The sequence below is a fragment of the Microcaecilia unicolor genome, chromosome 1 (assembly GCF_901765095.1).
Source record: "Microcaecilia unicolor chromosome 1, aMicUni1.1, whole genome shotgun sequence".
NCBI lineage: Eukaryota > Metazoa > Chordata > Amphibia > Gymnophiona > Siphonopidae > Microcaecilia > Microcaecilia unicolor.
Window position 1 is genome coordinate 678,329,034 of NC_044031.1, and position 19,377 is coordinate 678,348,410.

Consider the following 19,377-nt stretch of genomic DNA (forward strand, 5'->3'; position numbering starts at 1 on the left):
ATGACATACAAACGAAAGCTGAGAAGCCCAAGTAGCTGCACGGCAGATCTCTTGAAGAGAAGACACCTGTTTCAGCCCACGAAGAGGAAATCGCTCTCGTGGAATGCGCTTTAAACGCTTCAGGGGGAGCCTGCCCTGAAAGCAGATACGCAGAAAAGATGACTTCTCTGAGTCAACGGGCTACAGTGGTCTTAGACGCCGGGCACCCACGTCAAGGACCTGTCAACAAGACAAAAAGATGATCAGAAGTCCTGAAGTCATTTGCCATCTGTAGATACTGCAACAGAGCCCTGCGGACATATAAAAGATGTAATTGCCCAAAGGAATCCGGAAAGTCCTCCCTAGAAAAGGAAGGTAGAAAAATGGGCTGGTTCAGGTGAAACACTGAAACCACCTTAGGCAGGAAGGAAGGCACTGTACATACTGTCACCCCGGACTCTGAGAACTGCAGAAAAGGGTCCAGACAGGAAATCGCCTGTAGCTCAGACACGTGTCTAGCCGATGTAATGGCTACCAAAAAGACTGTCTTGAGAGTCACATCCTTCTCCGAAGCTCGCTTAAGCGGCTCGAAAGGCGAACGCTGGAGAGCCTTCAACACCAGCCCCAGGTTCCAGGCCGGACAAGGCAACCAAACGGGAGGGCAGAGCCACAGCACCCCTTTAAGAAATTAGGCAATGTCCGGATGAGCAGCAAGGGACAAGCCAGAGACTTTCCCTCGGTAGCATGCCAACGCTGCAACTTGCACCCGAAGGGAATTGTAAGCCAGGCCTTTTTGTAAGCCATCCTGCAAAAAGTCCAGGACCAGCGAGACCGTAGCCCGTGCGGGAGTGACCTCTTTCGGGACGCACCACTCCTCAAACTTACGCCATATCCAAGCATAGGCTGCGGAAGTAGAATGCTTGTGGGCCTGCGAGTGGAGATGACCTTGTTAGAGTAGCCCTTATCTCTCAATTGCGCCCTGTCAAGAGCCAGGCCGTAAGACCAAATCAGCAGGGATCCTCTATAGTCACCGGGCCTTGAACCAACAGGTTCAGAACCCGAGGTAAAGAAAGTGGAGCCTCCACCAGCATCCGGGGGAGATCCGCATACCACGAACGCCTTGGCCAATCTGGAGCGATGAGAATCACCAATCCTCGGTGTAGTCTAATCCGCAGGAGGAATCGCCCTATCAAGGGCCAAGGAGGGAACAAATATAGGTGGCCCGAAGGCGAGGGTTGAGCCAGTGCATCCAACCCCACCGAGCAAGGTTCTCTCTCGTCTGCTGAAAAAGCGAGGGACATTGGCGTTTGCATTTGACGCCATAAGATCCATTCCGGGAGTCCCCCATTTGCCACAAATCTGAAGAAACACTTGTTCTGCCAGTTCCCATTCCGCCGGGTCGATTTGATGCCTGCTGAGAAAATCAGCTTGCACGTTGCTCTGACCTGTTATGTGAGCTGCTTACAGAAGCTGCAGGTGGAGCTTGGCCCAGTGGCAAATCTGAGCGGTCTCCGCGGCCAGGGCCCTGCACTGAGTGCCGCCCTAACGACTGATGTAGGCCACTGCTGTCGTGTTTAGTTTTGTTACATTTGTACCCCGTGCTTTCCCACTCATGGCAGGCTCAATGCAGCTTGCATGGGGCAATGGAGGGTTAAGTGACTTGCCCAGAGTCACAAGGAGCTGTCTGTGCCTGTCTAAAAGAACCTGGACAGCAAGCCCCTTCAGAGTCTTGTGGAAAGCCATAAGAGCCTGGAATATCGCTCTTAGTTCCAAGCGAGTGATGGACCACCCCGCCTCCACGGGTGTCCACTGACCCTGAGCATAGCTTCCCTGGCAATGTGCTCCCCAGCCCAAAAGGCTGGCATCCGTTGTCACCAGGCACCAAGAAGGAAGCGCGAGCGGCATTCCTTGTCGCAGCATCCTGTCGGAGAGCCACCAATCCATACTGCCCCAGGCCAAAGGGAGCCACGTTAGTCTGCGTTGATATTCCTGGGAGATCAGAGACCATTGATGGAGCAGGGCAATCTGCAGTGGCCTCATATGTGCTCTCCCCCAGGGGAGCAACTCCAAGGTGGCCATCATCGACCCCAGCAGCTGGTCAAAGTCCCAAGCTCGAGGGCGAGGCATCTGCACGAGCAGACGGACCAGATTCTGAAGCTTGCAACTCCTGTAGTTGGGGAGAAAGACCAACCCCGAGGCCGTGTCGAACCGGACCCTCAAATACTTGAGAGACTGAGAGGGGGTCAGGTGACTGTTGGGTATATATTGACCACCCAGCCCAGAGTCTGCAGGACTGTAACCACTCTGGCTGTGGCAAGACAACTTTTGGCTGCCGAATCCGCTCTGATGAGCCAGTCGAGATAAGGGTGAACTCTGATACCTTCTTGCCTAAGAAACGCAGCTACCACCACCATTACACCTTGGAAAAGGTACGGGGAGCTGTGGCTAGGCCGAACGGCAAGGCTCGAAACTAAAAATGCTGGCCCAACACCGCAAACCGGAGGAACCGCAGGTGCGAGGGCCAAATAGGAATGTGTAAGTAAGCTTGCTTGAGGTCCAGAGATGTAAGAAACTCACCTGGCTGAACCGCCGCAATGACGGAGCGCAGGGTTTCCATGCAGAAGTATTGCACTCTTAGGGCCTCGTTGACTTTTCGTAAGTCGAGGATTGGTCTGAAAGACCCGCCTTTTCGAGGGACCACAAAATAAATGGAGTAGCGACAGCAGCCGCGTTTGGAGGGAGGCACCGGGATCACCGCTCCGAGGTGCAGCAAGACTTGCAAAGTCTGCTCTACCGCCACCCGTTTGACGGCAGTGCCACATCGGGACTCCACAAACACGTCTCTCACCGGGGCACCGAATTCCAATCGGTAACCTTCCCTGATCAGGTCCAAGACCCACTGATCCGAAGTAATCGTGGCCCACTCCTCGAGAAAGAGAGAAAGACGTCCTCCTACTGCAGGAATAGAGGAGTGGATGGGTGACCCATCATTGTGGAGGACGCCCCTGAACTCCTGGCGGAGCGTTTGTCCGAGCGAAAGGAGTTCCTCTGCTGAAAACGGACACGTTGAGAAAACCCAGCAGAGCGCCCCAGGCGATACCTGCGAGCTTCACGGGTGAGGTCTGGAAGAGGAGGGAAACACAGGACCCTTGGAAGACGGACTCAGCCTATCCTCAGGTAACTGCTGGGGCTTAGAATCCCCTAGGTCTTTAACAATCTTCTCCAAATAACAGGAGGCCCCGAAAGGGTAATCTCACCAGCCTTTGCTTAGAGGCCATGTCCGCTGCCCAATGCCGCAGCCAAAGAAGGTGGTGGGCAAAAAACCGCCACAGACATCTTGCTTAGCCGAAGCTCTGACCAGATCATAAAGGGCGTCAGCCAAAAATGACAGGGCCGACTCCATCCACGGGGCAACCTCAGCGAGGGACCCCGCACCCTCCACGGGCTGATCCACCGCCTGTTGTAACCAGGAAAGACATGCTCGGGCTGCATAGGAACTGCAAATAGACACCCTTAAGGCTAGGCCGAATATTTCAAAGGACCGCTTCAGCGCGGATTCTAGCCGCCGGTCCTGCATGTCTTTCAAAGCAATCCCTCCCTCTACAGGGAGAGTGGTCTTTTTAGTCACCGCCATGACCAACGCATCCACTTTAGGCATCCCAAAAAGGGCCAAGTGAACCTCACTCAGATGGTAAAGCTGACCCATAGCCCGGGCCAGTTTCAAAGGCCCATCGGGGTCAGACCATTGAGCTGAAATAAGCTCTTGGATGCAGTCATGCACAGGAAAGGCCCGCATAGGCTTCTTAGTACTCTCCATCCTAAGATTAACAGAGGAGGCATCGCCCTCGGCAGGATCATCAATCAAGAGGGCCTGCAAGGCGTCAGTAATGAGAGCTGGCAGCTCGTCGCGGTGGAAAATCCGAACTACATTGTGATCATCCGAATCCAGTGGCAAACATGCACCCTCCTCGGGATCCTCCGTCCATGAGGGCCTGCCAGATCCCTCAGACTCCCCACAGCAAGACCACGGGGGAGAGAGGGGGGGAATGCGCCACTTTCAGACGGGGAATTTACCCGTCTATGTTTAGCGTGTTTCCAACGCTCGGGGGAAGAAATAACATCTGTAGCCATCCCCGGGGCATCAACACTCGGAGGAAAACCAGAATGCAACGCAGTGTCAGACACCTGCGGCAGAGCTGGTTTTCAGCATGAAGGCCTTATGCATCAGAAGCACAAACTCAGGGGAGGAAAAACTCCCCCTGGCCCTCCATCCCCGAATTAGGCGAAAAGGAGGTTGGAGCTCCTCTGGCAGCCTCGAAACGAGGCATCCCCCTGCACTCAGACTCCTCCGCCATCGCGGGGGTCAAGGCATGCGGTGCTTCCAAAATGGCACCCGCTGCCAGCTCCATCCAGCGGGAAGAATCATCGCTCACCATGCTCGTAACTAACTCGAGCGTCTAAGAAGCACATACTGCAAAGCCCCACTGCTGAACTGTGCTTACCACAGCGGAAGCAGCGCTTAACTCCTTCAGCAGCCATCGCCCAACGGGACGGAAATATAGCAATAAAATGGCAGCTTCGCGCCAAAACTTACCCCGTTCGGAACGCTGTCCGTGGGAACCTCCCCGGAGGAGCTGGGCACCACTCTCACCTCAGAAGACCGAGTCAACGAGCTCCGATCAAGCTGCACTGAACCAGAATCTCTGGAAAAAGCCTCAAAACAGCCACACAGTAAAAGCGTGATTTTTTTTTTTTTTTTTAACGCTGTGAGGAAAGTTGGAGGCAGGCAGCAACAGAGGAGGAGGAGGGGGGAATGGGTAAGGCAGGGAAAGGGCAAACCTATATGCCTTTAAAGTGGGCACCACCAGCCACAACACCTCTGATCAACTGGCAAAGCACAGGAGCCACCCCAGGCAGAAATCTAGGAGCTGATCAAGCTACATCCACACCTGCTGGGAGATAGAGAAATACTGAAGGCAGATGGGGCTAGCCATGCAAGGGTCACTGTGGTTCTTCAGTGTTCTCTATCTCCACCTGCTGGTAGGTGGATACAACCCATCAGTTAATGGATTCATCTGCTGTTGATGACAAGGAAGACTCTTTTTCTGATTTGAAAGAAAGAACAAAATTATTGGTCTCATTCGCCTTTGAGCAGGACTTAAATGCCATGAGACTATTTCCAAAAATGCCAACTACAATTTTGTGGTCAAAGAATCTGAATCTTTCCAGATGTGACAAGGCCAATACAGGAAAGGCGAAAAGTTTTAATCAATGAAAGATAAGGTTAAAGCTGGGGGGGGGGGGGGGGGGGGGGCTTCATACTTGTTAGCCTATCCATGGAAGTGTTTCCTTTGCTCCTGAACAGCTGAAATCATTTTTGGACCTAAAGAAAATCTCCAATGAGGTTGTGCCAACAGAAAGATGATTGGTTTAAGTGTGTGTATACGAGCATGTTAAGCCTTTTCTTATTACAATATTTTTCCTTTTTTATTTTTTTTAATCTACTACTACTACTACTAATTTCTCCTACATTCTAGCCACCCCTCCACGTTCGGTGGTCTAAGGAAGAGATGATATGTTACTTAATTATATTTGTTTATCTTAAATGATTTTACTTTTCTCTGTATTGCTGGTACAAGCAGTACGCTTGGATATTATTAAAATTATAAATAATAATTAAAAAAAAAAAAAAGAGACTACCACAGCCCATGCAGGCAAGCAGTGGTTACAAAAAATGTGAATTGTGACAAAAGAGTGTGAGTGTGTGTGCATGTGCATGCATATATGTTGGGGGGGGGAGGGGGGAAAAAAATCACAAAAACACAAGATCATTTCATGACCTTCAATTCCCTCCCTCCCTCTCTCTCTCTGTACCTCTGGTCTGCTGCTACCAGCGGTGGAAATCAGACCAGGGCCTTGAGCCTGTGCACTCTCAGGCCCTTCACCCTCTTCAGGTCTCCTACTAAACCAGAAAAAAGGGCAAAGGACTTGTGAAAACATGACAGCTCACATGCCCCGAACTGCTGTTGCTTTCTACGTTGGGGGAATGGGAAGGAAGGTGGACTGAACATCTATTTTACTTCTGTAATGGGAAATGAAAAGTGTTAAAATGGGGTCATTATTAGATAAAACTTTGGGGAAATAGTAGTATTTGTCTGCAAGCCAGCAGCTAGATCATAACATTTAAGTATTTATGCAGTGTATTCAAGGCCAGATGGCTAGGAGACAGAGCAAATTATAATAAGTTTCTATACAGCCCGCTGCATCTCAACCATCCACACCAGTGCTGGCCACAAGTATGTTTTCAAAGAGCAATGATTAAGCATCTGCATGCAGATGATTCCTTATATCTTTCTACTATGATCCACTGAGAACAAAATGTCTTAACAGAATAAATATTTATAATCACCTGTCCACTTATTACTATTCTCCAAAATGTTGTACCTACACGGACTCATGCTGATGTGTCCTATGACTTATGTACTGCAACATGGAAATTTCCATGCTTAGACAGCTTTGGTGCACAGAAATCTGCCTACTAACCAATATCAAACTAAGAGACATAGGTTAAGAGAGAACAGTGTGGAACACAATGGAAGGAGAGTGGAAATGTGAATCCATGAAAATCTACATTTAGAGAGTAATTAAAGTAAAATTACCATTTTTTCAATGATATTTTACACAAATTCATGATGATGATTATCAGCAAGAATAAAAAGGTTGAAAATTCTCTGAAAAGAAGTTTGCTGTAAAGTTGGGGGCCATGCTGTGTGAGGAGATTAATTGCAGCTGTGGTCTAGGTAGCCACCAAGGAGAAGAGTTTGCCATTGCTGAAGGGACAAGTAAATAAAAACAACGGGAAATACAGAAAAACAAGAGTACTAAAAAATAAAATAAAGTAACTAAAGGCAAAACTTATTTTTCAATGGCTTCTAAGACATTTTATTGATGCTCAAATTTCTTATCCACCCTCCCCCAAAATGTGTTCCACACCCTTGCAAAACCTGTTCTAGAGCAGCATTTGAGGTTTCACTGGTACTGCAAGGGCAAGAATATGTTAAAGTTGTACACGAGGATAGAAGAAGTGCTGGCATAGTGAGCAATTTTGAGCAATCATTGGTAAACTTTTGGTAGAATTCTTAAGGGTTGACCAGAGTTGAACATTCAGTGTAAAATATGTGACAGTAAATTCAGAGAGCTGTGGTTTCATTACTGTTAAACTTGAAAATGCTTTCTGGACAGCAAGCAACAAGTCACATGACCAATCAGTGTAATTCAATGGAAAATCACTTAAGTTTTGAGAAAGAGCTCATGAGATCAAGTGACTTCACTAAAAACAATCAGCAGCAGAGACACGATGAACTAAAAAATGTCATGCTCATTAGATGCCTGATCTCAGCTCTTAGATATACTCTTTAATAAAGCAAACCTCAAAGCCAAACTTGTCAACGCTATTGCTGAAGGACTGCTAAATGTTTGTATCAAAGAGGTCACCATATCAAACTTTGGATTTCCAGGGCCACACAAAGAGGTTTGGTTTTCAAGATAATCACAATTTTCAAGTAAACCTCATTCATATCAAAAGTATACACTTTTTTGTTAACTTAAATATGACCAGGCTTTCAAATTCAAAAGAATATTGCCTCAAAATATTCACTATGGAAAGCCTGAAAACTAGTATGGGCACATTAAACATCCACATGAAAACAAGCCTTGTTACATGGGTACCACAAGTTGAATCAGATTGAATCAGAACTGCAAATGGTAAGGGAACATGGTAAAAACCATACAAAAATTCTCACAAACATATTCTAGGTTTTACATGGTTGCCTGACGTCTACAAAGAAATGCTCCTCATTCTTATTCTACCAAAGAGTCTTACTTATGGCAGACTCAAATATGGTAAATGGGCATGGCAGTTGAATCTCAAGGGAAACTTTGACTGAGCCCAGAGGTTGTGCAAAGCTGTCACTGTAACCAAGTAATAGTGTTTTAAATTTGCTTATACCTCTATAAGTACTGGGAAAAACATGCAACTGCATATACAAGATGACCTCTAAAGTTAGCTAGCACAGCTGAAAAGAAATATAAACTGTTCCTTTTCTTCTGCTCTTTTCAACTGACAGCCCTAGAGAGCAAACTTTCCTTGCCCCTGCAACGATTGCTGCTTACCTCTCCATTAGTTTCTCTTTATCCCAGTTGAAATGGCTAAGTAGTATTCTGGTGATGGTTGCTGGATTCTAGAGAGAGAGAATTGTGGGTTGTTTTTTTTATAAAAATAACAGACAATGTGATTGATTGTAGCTGGCTAAGCACAAAGTGCAAGACAACTCCATTTTCAACAAGATTAACTGTTGAGCGGATGAAATTTTTTTTTTTTTTTTTTTTTAATTCCAGTAGTTCAGTAATCTTAATTATTTAGCAATACTAAAAATATTCCAAATATTTCAGCTGGCAGTTGTTTCATGCAAATTGAAAAAATATTGCCCCTTTATAGTTTTTTTTTTAATTTATAGTACAATATAAATACTTTGAAAATTCCTATTACTTAACCACTCCAGTTATGATCTCGAGTAATCTGGAGTACTGCTGTAGTGACCCTTATCAGAACTCTAATGGAAGCATCATATGTAAAGCATGAATACAGTATGGCCTATTGGTTTATCATGACGACTGTACACCTTTTATTCTAAAACCTGAAAAGATATGAAGCAAAACATTAGGACTAAATACAGAAAGCAGGCAAATTAATAGTGGCTAACTGAAAATGACAAAAGCTGTCCAACAAGTCTGCTCCACAGACTAACTAGAAATCACACGGCAGATACCTCCACTAGTGGGTTTTATGCCACTTTTGCGGCAAGACCTGTACTCAGTGTGACAGAAGGAATGGGGGACATAGCAAGGATTACGAATGTTATGGTACAGAAGTGATGGGAACACTACACCTGGAGGTTCTCTTATCTCTTGCAGAAGCAATTCCCAGCAGGCATATTATGAATTTCCACAAATTAGAGGTGCAAGCTGTTCCAGGTAAGAGGGTACTTGATTTGCACATGTAAAATTAGAAAATAACCAATTCCAAGTTTGATTTAAAAATGAAATATCAGCTCTGAAAATAGAGTAAACCTTAAGGCCTCTAGTTTGCAAACTTCATAGATATATGAAAATAAACCACATGAAAAAATACATGCTGGACAAAAACAAATACCCTCCAGAGTGAACCAAGCCATTAGAAAAACACATATGGGTCAACTTATACATTGTACACATAATTCAGCAATTCGTCTCTTAATATTGTCTCCCTGATAATTTTATTGTAATTAAAAACAGATTTTACCTGTTTGGCAGCTGAAAAGGCACTAGGGTGGATAGCTACAATGCCTAGCTGACAAACAAAACATGATATCAGAATCTAGAACAAGTTGTGCAGAAACCCAAATAGGACAGAGGAACATATAATGAAGTGAGCCTATACAGCCCAAGCCATATAATGCATTAATTGCCTTATTTCCTATGCATAAGACTTGCAAACCCATGTTCTCTGAAACACAACTTACCCATAGAAAACCCCAGCATTCTCACACAAAGAAAAACCCACCAATGTCTTAGCAGGCTGTGACTTCTGAAGCCAGGGCATGTCCAAACAGAAACCTCTGCTCAAATGTATACGATTATTCTGCTCTTTTTACTCAATTGCCCGCTATCCCCTCCCCCTCAAAAAAAAAAAAAAAAAAAAAAAAAAAAAAAGACTAAACATCCACTGGGCACTTATTACACACTTTTTCCTTTCATATACCATGAAGTAATCAACTTCTGTACTGCTGACCTGGCCTCAATCTTGCATCTCTCATCCATGCAGACTACAGGGTTAATTAAGAACACTGGCTATGGTACCCCTGGGAATTAGACACCCAAAAAATAAAAGTAAACACTTATCCCATACAATACAGTATTGTACTGTTACTTGCCTATGAGCAGATGCAGGTAGATTATAGCACACTGCAAATATTTCTGGAAAATATACATTCCCAGAACAAGGCCAGGACATAAAGCAATATAACAGACTTAAAATTTCTGGAAAATAGAATAGAAACTAAATGCAACAAGTTGGAAAGCAAACACTAACAGCATGACTCAAAAGGCGTATTTCTTTATGTATGATTCAAGTACATGCATTCTGGAATGATATGGGGGTGAGATGTGGATATGGGCAAGATGTCAGGATGGTAAAGGTTAGTAAAATGGAACGGGCATGAGGGACGTTTACTAGTTGGGATCTGCATATGCAAATATGGCAAAATTAGGTTCTTACCTTAGTAATTTTCTTTCCTTTAGTCATAGCAGATGAAGCCATTACGTATAGGTTGTGTCCATCAACCAGCAGGGAGAGATAGAGAGCACTCAACTTTTCACAGTGCCTTATGGCCAGCTAGCTCCACTGCCTCTTCAGTATTTGAAGCTTCCAAAGCAGTATGGCAAACCGCAATGGGAATAACATGAACTTTCCTCACAGCAAACGATGGCCCCTTAACAAGGGCATGAACTCATCCTCCTGGAGGGAATAAACTCGTCCTCCTGGAGGGAATAAACTCGTCCTCCACTTTGTATAAACGGAGGGAATACTTGCATCCCCCTGGAGGGAATAAACTCATCCTCCCAAAACATGAACTGGAGGGAATGAACTCATCCTCCTATAACTGTAACAAGAATCCTGAAAACTGTTTTCCGACTCCCCAATGAAGGAATAGAACTTCAGGAAACAAGAACAGCACCTGAAATCAGAATCACTGCAATACAGACAATCATACAGGGAGGGCTCATGGCTTCATCTGCTCTGACTAAAGGAAAGAAAATTACCAAGGTAAGAACCTAATTTTCCCCTCCTTGTCATCAAGCAGATGAAGCCATTACGAATGGGATGTATCAAAGCAATCCCTAGATAGGGTGGGAACAGACCACACCACGCGCCAGCCCTTGTGCTCCAAAATGCGCATCCCTCCTGGCAGCCACATCCAGCTTGAAATGTCGGGCAAATGAGAGCTTAGAAGCCCATCCAGCTTATAATCGAACGAGAAAAACGCCCAAGTTCCGACCTAAATCGGGAGATGGACGTTTATCTCACAAAAACGAATAAAGCGGTATAATCGAAAGCCGATTGTTGGGCGTTTTCAACTGCACTCCGTCGCGGATGCGGACAAAGTTTATGGGGGCGTGTCAGAGGTGTGGCGAAGGCGGAACTGGGGCGTGGTTATCTGCCGAACAGAGATGGGCGCATTTCACAGATAATGGGACAAAAGTATGCGTTTTTAGCTAGAATTTAGGGCACTTTTCCTGGACCCTGTTTTTTCACGAATAAGGCCCCAAAAAGTGCCCTAAATGACCAGATGACCACTGGAGGGAATCGGGGATGACCTCCCCTGACTCCCCCAGTGGTCATAAACCCCCTCCCACCACAAAAAATGATGTTTCACAACTTTTTATTTTGACCCTCAAATGTCATACCCACCTCCCTGGCAGCAGTATGTAGGTCCCTGGAGCAGTTGTTAGGGGGTGCAGTGGACTTCAGGCAGGTGGACCCAGGCCCATCCCCCCCCTACCTGTTACAATTGTGCTGCTTAATGCTTAGTCGTCCAACCCCCCCCCCCCCCCCGAACCCACTGTACCTACATGTAGGTGCCCCCTTCACTCCTTAGGGCTATAGTAATGGTGTAGACTTGTGGGCAGTGGGTTTTGAGGGGGATTTGGGGGGCTCTACACACAAGGGAAGGGTGCTATGCACCTGGGAGCTCTTTTACCTTTTGTTCTGTTTTTGTAAAAGTGCCCCCTAGGGTGCCTGGTTGGTGTCCTGGCATGTTAGGGGGACCAGTGCACTACGACTCCTGGCCCCTCCCACGAACAAATGCCTTGGATTTATTCGTTTTTGAGCTGGGCGATTTCATTTTCCATTATCGCTGAAAAGCAAAAACGCCCAGCTCACAACTTGGCGAATAAAACATGGACGTCTAATTTTTTCGAAAATACGCTTGGGTCCGCCCCTTCACGGACCCGTTCTCAGAGATAAACGCCCATGGAGATAGGCGTTTCTGTTAGATTATGCCCCTCCATGTCACTGCACTGCATATCTCTTGAAGAGAGAGTGCTCCAGTTTCAGCCCAAGAAGAGGAAATCGCTCTTGTGGAATGTGCCTTAAAGGCTTCAGGCGGAGGCCGGCCAGACAGCATATATGCTGAAAAAAATAGCTTCTTTGAGCCAACGAGCCAGAGTAGCTTTAGACGCTGACGACCCTCTGCGAGGACCTGACAACAAAACAAAAAGGTGATCAAAGGTCCTGAAAGCATTTGACATGCGCAGATACTGCAACAGAGCCCTTCGCACATCTAGAAGGTGCAAATGCAGAAATGGGTCTCGACAGGACAGCGCCTGGAGCTCAGACACCCGTCTCGCAGAAGTAATGGCCACCAAAAAGACCGTCTTTAGGGTCACATCCTTCTCCGAGGCTCGCCTAAGCGGCTCGAAGGGCGAACACTGAAAAGCCTTTAAAACTAACCCCAGGTTCCAGGCCAGACATGGAACCTGCATGGGAGGACGGAGCCGAAGCACCCCTCTAAGAAACTGTGCCACCTCCGGATAAGCAGCCAGTGAGAGGCCAGCCACCTTCCCCTCAAACATGCTAAGGCTGCCACTTGAACACGCAGGGAATTATAGGCAAGGCCTTTTTGTAAACCATCCTGCAAAAAGTCAAGTATCGGCGAGACAGAAGCCCGCATGGGTGTGATCGCTTTAGAAGCACACCAAGCCTCAAACTGGCGCCAAATCCTGGCATAAGCCATGGAAGTGGAACGCATGCGGGCCTGTAGGAGAGTGGAAATGACTTTCCTAGAATAACCCTTGTCTCTCAATTGCGCCCTCTCAATAGCCATGCGCAAGACTAAAGTGGCAGGCGTCCTCCATGGTTACCGGTCCCTGTGGCAACAGATTCGGTACCAGAGGTAACAGCAGGGGAGCCTCCACCAGCATCCGAAGGTCCGCATACCACGGCCACCTGGGCCAATCCAGGGCGATGAGAACCACCTCTCCTTGGTGTAGCCGAATCTGCAGGAGTACTCGACCTATCAAGGGCGACGGAGGGAACACATACAGGAGGCCCTGAGGCCAGGGTTCAGCCAAGGCATCCAACCCCGCTGAGCGAGGATCTCTCAGTTTGCTGTAAAAGCACGGGACTTTGACATTTGCGACTGAGGCCATAAGATCCGCTACGGGCATCCCCCACTTGGCACAGATCTGCAGGAATACTTCGTCTGCAAGTTCCCACTCCGCTGGGTCAATTTGATTCCTGCTTAGATAATCGGCTTGCACGTTGCTCTGACCTGCTATGTGAGCTGCTGACAGAAGGGAGCCTCCACCAGCATCCGCCAGAGGTCCACATACCACGGCCGCCTGAGCCAATCCGGGGCAATGAGGATCACCACTCCTTGATGCAGCCGAATTCGCAGGAGGAGGTCAACTTATTAAGGGCCAAAAAGGGAACACATACAGGAGGCCCGGAGGCCAGGGTTGAGCCAAGACATCCAACCCCGCCGAGCGAGGATCTGTCTGTCTGCTGAAAAAGGACGGGACTTTGGCATTTGTGCTTGAGGCCATAAGATCCGCTACGGGCATTCCCCATTTGGCACAGATCTGAAGAAACAGTTCGTCTGTCAGTTCCCACTCCACAGGGTCGATTTGATACCTGCTTAGAAAATCGGCTTGCACGTTGCTCTGACCTGCTATGTGAGCTGCTGGCAGAAGCTGCAGATGTAGCTCGGCCCAGTGGCATATCTGAGCGGCCTCTGCGGCCAGTGCTTGGCACTGAGTGCTGCCTTGTCGATTTAAGTAGGCCACTGCTGTCGTGTTGTCCGACAGAACTCTGACAGCCAATCCTTCCAGGGTCAATTGAAAGGCCAGAAGCGCCTGGAATATCGCTTTCAACACCAAGCGATTGATGGACCACTCCGACTCCTCGGGTGTCCAGAGACCCTGGGCACGCCTTCCCTGGCACTGTGCACCTCAGCCCTTCAGGCTGGCATCTGTTACCACTTTGCACCAATCGGGGAGCGCTAGCGGCATTCCTTGCCGCAGCATGCTAAGAGCCACCACTCCATACTGAGCCGGGCAGCAGGGAGCCACGTGAGTCTGCACTGATAATCCTGAAATATTGGAGACCATCGTTGAAGCAGGGAACACTGCTGAGGTCTCAGGTGCGCTCTTGCCGATGGCACCACTTCCAAGGTGGCTGACATCAACCCCCAACAGCTGGACTATGTCCCAAGCTCGCGGACGAGGCATCCTCAGGAGCAGACGGACCTGGTTCTGAAGATTGCACCGCCTTTGCTCGGGTAGGAACACATACCCCGAACGTGTCGAACTGGACTCCCAAATATTCTAGAGATTGAGAGGGGGTCAGGTGATTTTTGGCCAAAATGACGACCCAGCCCAGAGATTGAAGTACTGAGACCACTCTGGCTGTTATCTGATGACTCTCCACTGCCGAGTCCGCTCTGATGAGCCAGTCGTCTAGCTACGGGTGAACCCGGATACCCTCTCACCTGAGAAAAGCAGCTACTACCACCATTACCTTGGAAAAGGTTCGTGGAGCTGTGGGGAGGCCAAAAGGCAAGGCCCGAAACTGGAAATGTTTTCCAATCATCGCAAAACGCAGAAACCTCTGGTGCAGGGGCCAAATAGGAACATGCAAGTAAGCTTCTTTCAGGTCCAGAGACGTGAGAAACTCTCCTGGCTGTACTGCCACAATGACGCAGCGCAGGGTTTCCATGTGAAAATGCTGCACTCTCAGGGACTTGTTGACTTATTTTAAGTCTAGGATGGGCCGAAAAGACCCTCCTTTTCGCGGCACCACAAAGTAAATGGAGTAACAGCCACAGCCGTGTTCGGCTTGAGGCATGGGGGACACCACCCCTATGTGAATCAAGCCTTGCAAGGTCTCCTCTACCGCCGCCCTTTTGGCAGCAGAACCGCATCAGGATTAAACAAACACGTCTCTCACCAGGGCATTGAATTCTATTCTGTAGCCATCTCTGATCAGGTCCAAACACCATTGATCTAAGGAAATCTTGGCCCACTCCTCGTGAACGAGGGAAAGTCCTCCTATAACAGGGAGCGAGGAGAGGGCCGGCGCACCATCATTGAGAGGGTCGCCCCTGAACTCCAGGCCTTGAGCCAGCTGCTGCGGAACGTTTGTCCGAGCGAAAAGAGTTCCTCTGCTGAAAACGGGCACGAGAAGTGAACCCAGCAGAACGCCTCAGGCGGTACCTTCGAGCTTCACGGACGTGAGGTCTGTAAGAGGAGGGAACCGCCTGACCCTTGGAGGAAGGCCGCGGCCTATCCTCAGGTAAGCGCTGGGGTTTAGCATCCCCCAGGCCTTTAACAATATTCTCCAACTCCTCACCAAACAGGAGAAGGCCTTGAAAGGGCAACTTCACCAACCTTTGCTTAGAGGCCATGTCCGCCGCCCAATGCCATAGCCAAAGAAGACGGCGAGTCACCACTGCTACTGCCATGTGTTTAGCCGAAGCTCTGACAATATCATAAAGGGCGTCAGCAAGAAAGGCCGACGCCATCCGCGGAGCCACATCTGAAAAGGGCTCCGCTCCATCACCGGGCTGTTCCACTGCCTGTTGCAACCAAGCCAGGCAGGCTCTAGCAGCATAACAACTGCATGCAGACGCCCAAATAGTGAGACCTGCAATTTCAAATGACCGTTTAAGTGCTGATTCCAGTCTACGGTCTTGAATATCCTTCAGGGCAACACCTCCTTCAACAGGGAGGGAAGTTCTCTTTGTCACAGCTGTGACTAGGGCATCCACTTTAGGCATAGCAAAGTGAGCCATATGCTCCTCACTCAGAGGTTATAATTGCCCCATAGCCCTGGAAACTTTCAAAGGTTCCTCGGGGTCAGCCCACTGAGCCGAAATAAGCTCTTGGATGGAGTCATGCAAAGGAAAGGCTCGAGCAGGCTTTTTGATACTAGCCATCCTAGGATTCACAGAGGAGGCTGTGCCACTGGCAGGGTCCTCAATAGAGGGAGCCTGCAGGGCATCAGAAATAAGCGCTGGCAGCTCATCACGGTAGAAAATCCTCACCTCGGAGGGATCGTCCAGATCCTGAGTCACTTCTGCACCAGACTCTGGCTCCTCAGACCATGAAGGCCTGCCAGAGTCCTCCGAATCCTCGCAGCCCGACCATGGGGGGGAAAATGGAGGTGCAGCACTCTCTGAAGGGGAATGAGCCCTTCTGCGCTTCATATTCTACCAATTATCAGGGAATAACGCCTCAGAGGGAATAACCAGGCTAGAATCCACCGGGGGGGGGGGGGGCATTAGAAGAGGCCCATGCCGGGCTTTGTGGGAGAGCTCTTTTAAGCATGTATGCTTTATGCATTAATAAGACAAAATCAGGGGAGAAAAACTCACCCTGGGCACCCGGATCTTTGCCGGGGCTAGTAGCTCCCATATCAGCCTCACTCCGAGGCCTCCCCCCGGGCTCAGGACTGTCTCAGCGGAGGTCGCGCCATGTGGTAAATTCAAAATGGCACCCGCTGCCAGCTCAGAGCGCGAAGAATCATCGCTCGCCATGCTCGGGCTGGCTCTAACGTCTGTACAGCACGATTTACAGAGCCCCGCTGCTGATCTGCGCTTGCCACACTTGGAACAGCGATTTACTGTCTCCGCAGCCATCGCCAAAAACGGCGGTAAAATTCAAAATCGCCCCGATCGCGGGCCCACCCCAGAGGAGTCAGAAAACACTCTTACCTCACTGGACCGAGTATCACAGCTCCGGTCCCACAGAAAAAGGCAAGGAAAAACTTCTGTTCCTTTTTTTTTTTTTTTTTAACGCTGTGAGGAAAGCAGAGGTAAATAGAACTCCGGAGGCTCAGGTGAGTGGGAAAGGCAGGGAAAGGGCAAACCTATGTGCCTGCATCCACTGTTGGTGGGGAAGGACAGGGAAAGCTAAGCAATGTGTCCACATCCACAGAGGTATGGGTAAGGCAGGGAAAGGGCGAACCTATGTGTCTTTAAAGTGAAGCTGCTATAGCCTCCAACACCCCTGCTAACAACTGGCAAAAGCACAGGAGCAACCTCCAGGCAGATTTTAGATGGAGCTCGAAGAAGCTGCAGCCACTCTGCTAGGGGAGATAGAGAATACTGAAGAGAGGCAGTGGAGCAAGCTGGTATGAGGCACTGAAAAAAGTGTGCTCTCTATCTCCCTCTGCTGGTTGATGGACACAACCCATCTGTAATGGCTGCATCTGCTTGATGACAAGGAAAGATGTTGCTGAAATCCATATTTGAAGATCTCAAGAAAGGTTTTGTTTACTATGAAGAGACCATCTAAATGAAGTCCCCAGCATTAGAACCCCATAAGAAGAGAGATGAGCAAATTTATGATAGTGGCCGTTTCAAGCAAATTTTATGCAGAAAGTCCGTACCCCACCCATATCTGGTTAAAAAGTTAAAACCAGTAGTGAGAAGCAATAATGCATTCTTGCCTGGTTTAAACCCATAGTTTGTAAATATGCCTCAATAAATTCTAGAGATAAATCAGTTAGTAGAATCCCCCCCCCCCCCCCCCCAAAGATTCTCTGGGATAAAACAATGAATCTAAGAAAAGTTCTCTGACCAGAAAACAAACCGCAAAGAATATTAAGACAATCCTTTTTTTTTTTTTTTTTTGCAAATTCTGCTAGATCTTTAGCAGATGTTTGATTAAATGCTTTGATTTTAACTATTCTAATTCATAACATCTCTATATATAAAAGGTACCACCAACATTCTAAATGAAGCCTCCAACCGGAAGTGTGAAGGGGGAGAGATATCCTGTTTCCCCATGAGTGTGTGCCCCGCCCTCACTCTCTCTGTAACACAAACAGTGAAGGAAAACACAGCAAAGCAGGAAATCAAATCGCTCTCTCTGTAACAGTGAAGGACTCAGAGGGGGGAGGGGAGAGAGGGCAGAAGCCCTCACTATCTCTATAACACAAACACAGCAGAGCAGGAAACTTAACACTGAAGGACTTGACTCTGAGGGGGGAGGGGACAGAGAGCAGAGGGGAAGGGAGAGAGGGCAGAGGGCAGGGACACACACACTCCCACATGCACACAGAAGAAAACCTTGCTAGCCCCCGTTTCATTGCATCAGAAACGGGGCTTTTTTACTAGTAATAACATAAGCCTTGCCATACTGGGCCAGACCAAAGGTACATCAAGCCCAGCATCCTGTTTCCCAGTGGCTAATCCAGGTTACAAGTACCTGGCAAGATTCCAAAACAGTACAATACATTGTATGCTGCTTATCCTAGAAATAAGCAGTGGATTTTCTCCATGTTGCTTATCCCAGTGGGCAATCAGCCATAGTAGGAGAAGAGACCGTAAGCCAGGAGTTGGTAGGTAAGAAGAAGAGCGATACATTTACTGAGGTCTGAGCTAACGTTTTTCTGTCTTTACATTCACAGGACTGTCCCTTGATAAAGCATAAGAGCGAAACAGGCACCTGTCGGGATTGTAAGGATTCCTGGAATAGCTTGAGGACATGCACACAGATAAGTGTCTAATATCTCCACTACAGTAAATGAGAAAATTCTTACTGAGAATACATTGGTCACATTATTGAATAAGGTGAAATTTAAAGACTGATACAAAAGAAGTAAAAAGGACACTACAAGAAATTAAAAATGTATAAAAACTAGTAAAAAAGGCCCGTTTCTGAAAAAAATGAAACGGGCGCTAGCAAGGCTATTCCCCTCCATTCACCCATGTGGAGCAACCCTCCTGTCCCTTCCATGCAGCCATGGCGAGCAACCCTTCTGTGCCCTCCATGCAGCCATGTGCAGCAAGCATCGTCACCCCTGCATCCAGCAATATGGAGCAACTGTGCTGTCCCCTGGCTCCCCCTGCATCCAGCCCTGTGCAGCAAGTGTCCTGTGCCGCACCCCGCGATGTGCACACCCCGTGTCTCCCTCCGCGTCTGCGAGAGCAATTCGTGTGCCGTGCCGTCCCGTTGAACACCCCCGCCCCTCGCGAGAAGCAGAGCGCCTGTCACCTGTGTGAAAGTGGTGCAGGCAGAACGTTTCTGTTGGATCTCCTTCCCTGCCTGTGTGCTGGTGTCGCGCAACGTGCCATAATGTGACGTCAAGAAGGGCGGGACATAGGTAGGGAAGGCGATCGGAAGGGAAGCGATGTTGGGGGGCCGAGCGTTGGAGGGTGGTGGAACTCACTATTCGGTGGCCTGGGGAGGGGGGGTGGAGTGTCGGAGGGGGTGGAAGTGGAGATTCGCATATCCCCGCCGTCGACAGGTGCAGCCTGGGGGGGGCGGAGCGTCGGAGTGTGGTGGAAGTGGGGA

General features: G+C 48.3%; 1 protein-coding gene across 3 annotated transcripts in view; it reads right to left on the reverse strand.

Annotated features, from left to right (window-relative positions):
* The window catches only part of ARIH1 (ariadne RBR E3 ubiquitin protein ligase 1), a 420,527-nt gene that overhangs the window by 379,910 nt on the left and 21,240 nt on the right, over window positions 1-19,377 (reverse strand). For all 3 annotated transcript variants that reach the window (XM_030187624.1, XM_030187631.1, XM_030187615.1), the window contains exon 2: window positions 8,152-8,219. In XM_030187624.1, coding sequence (XP_030043484.1) covers window positions 8,152-8,219 — 68 coding nt within the window. The remainder of the gene's footprint in view (window positions 1-8,151; window positions 8,220-19,377) is intronic.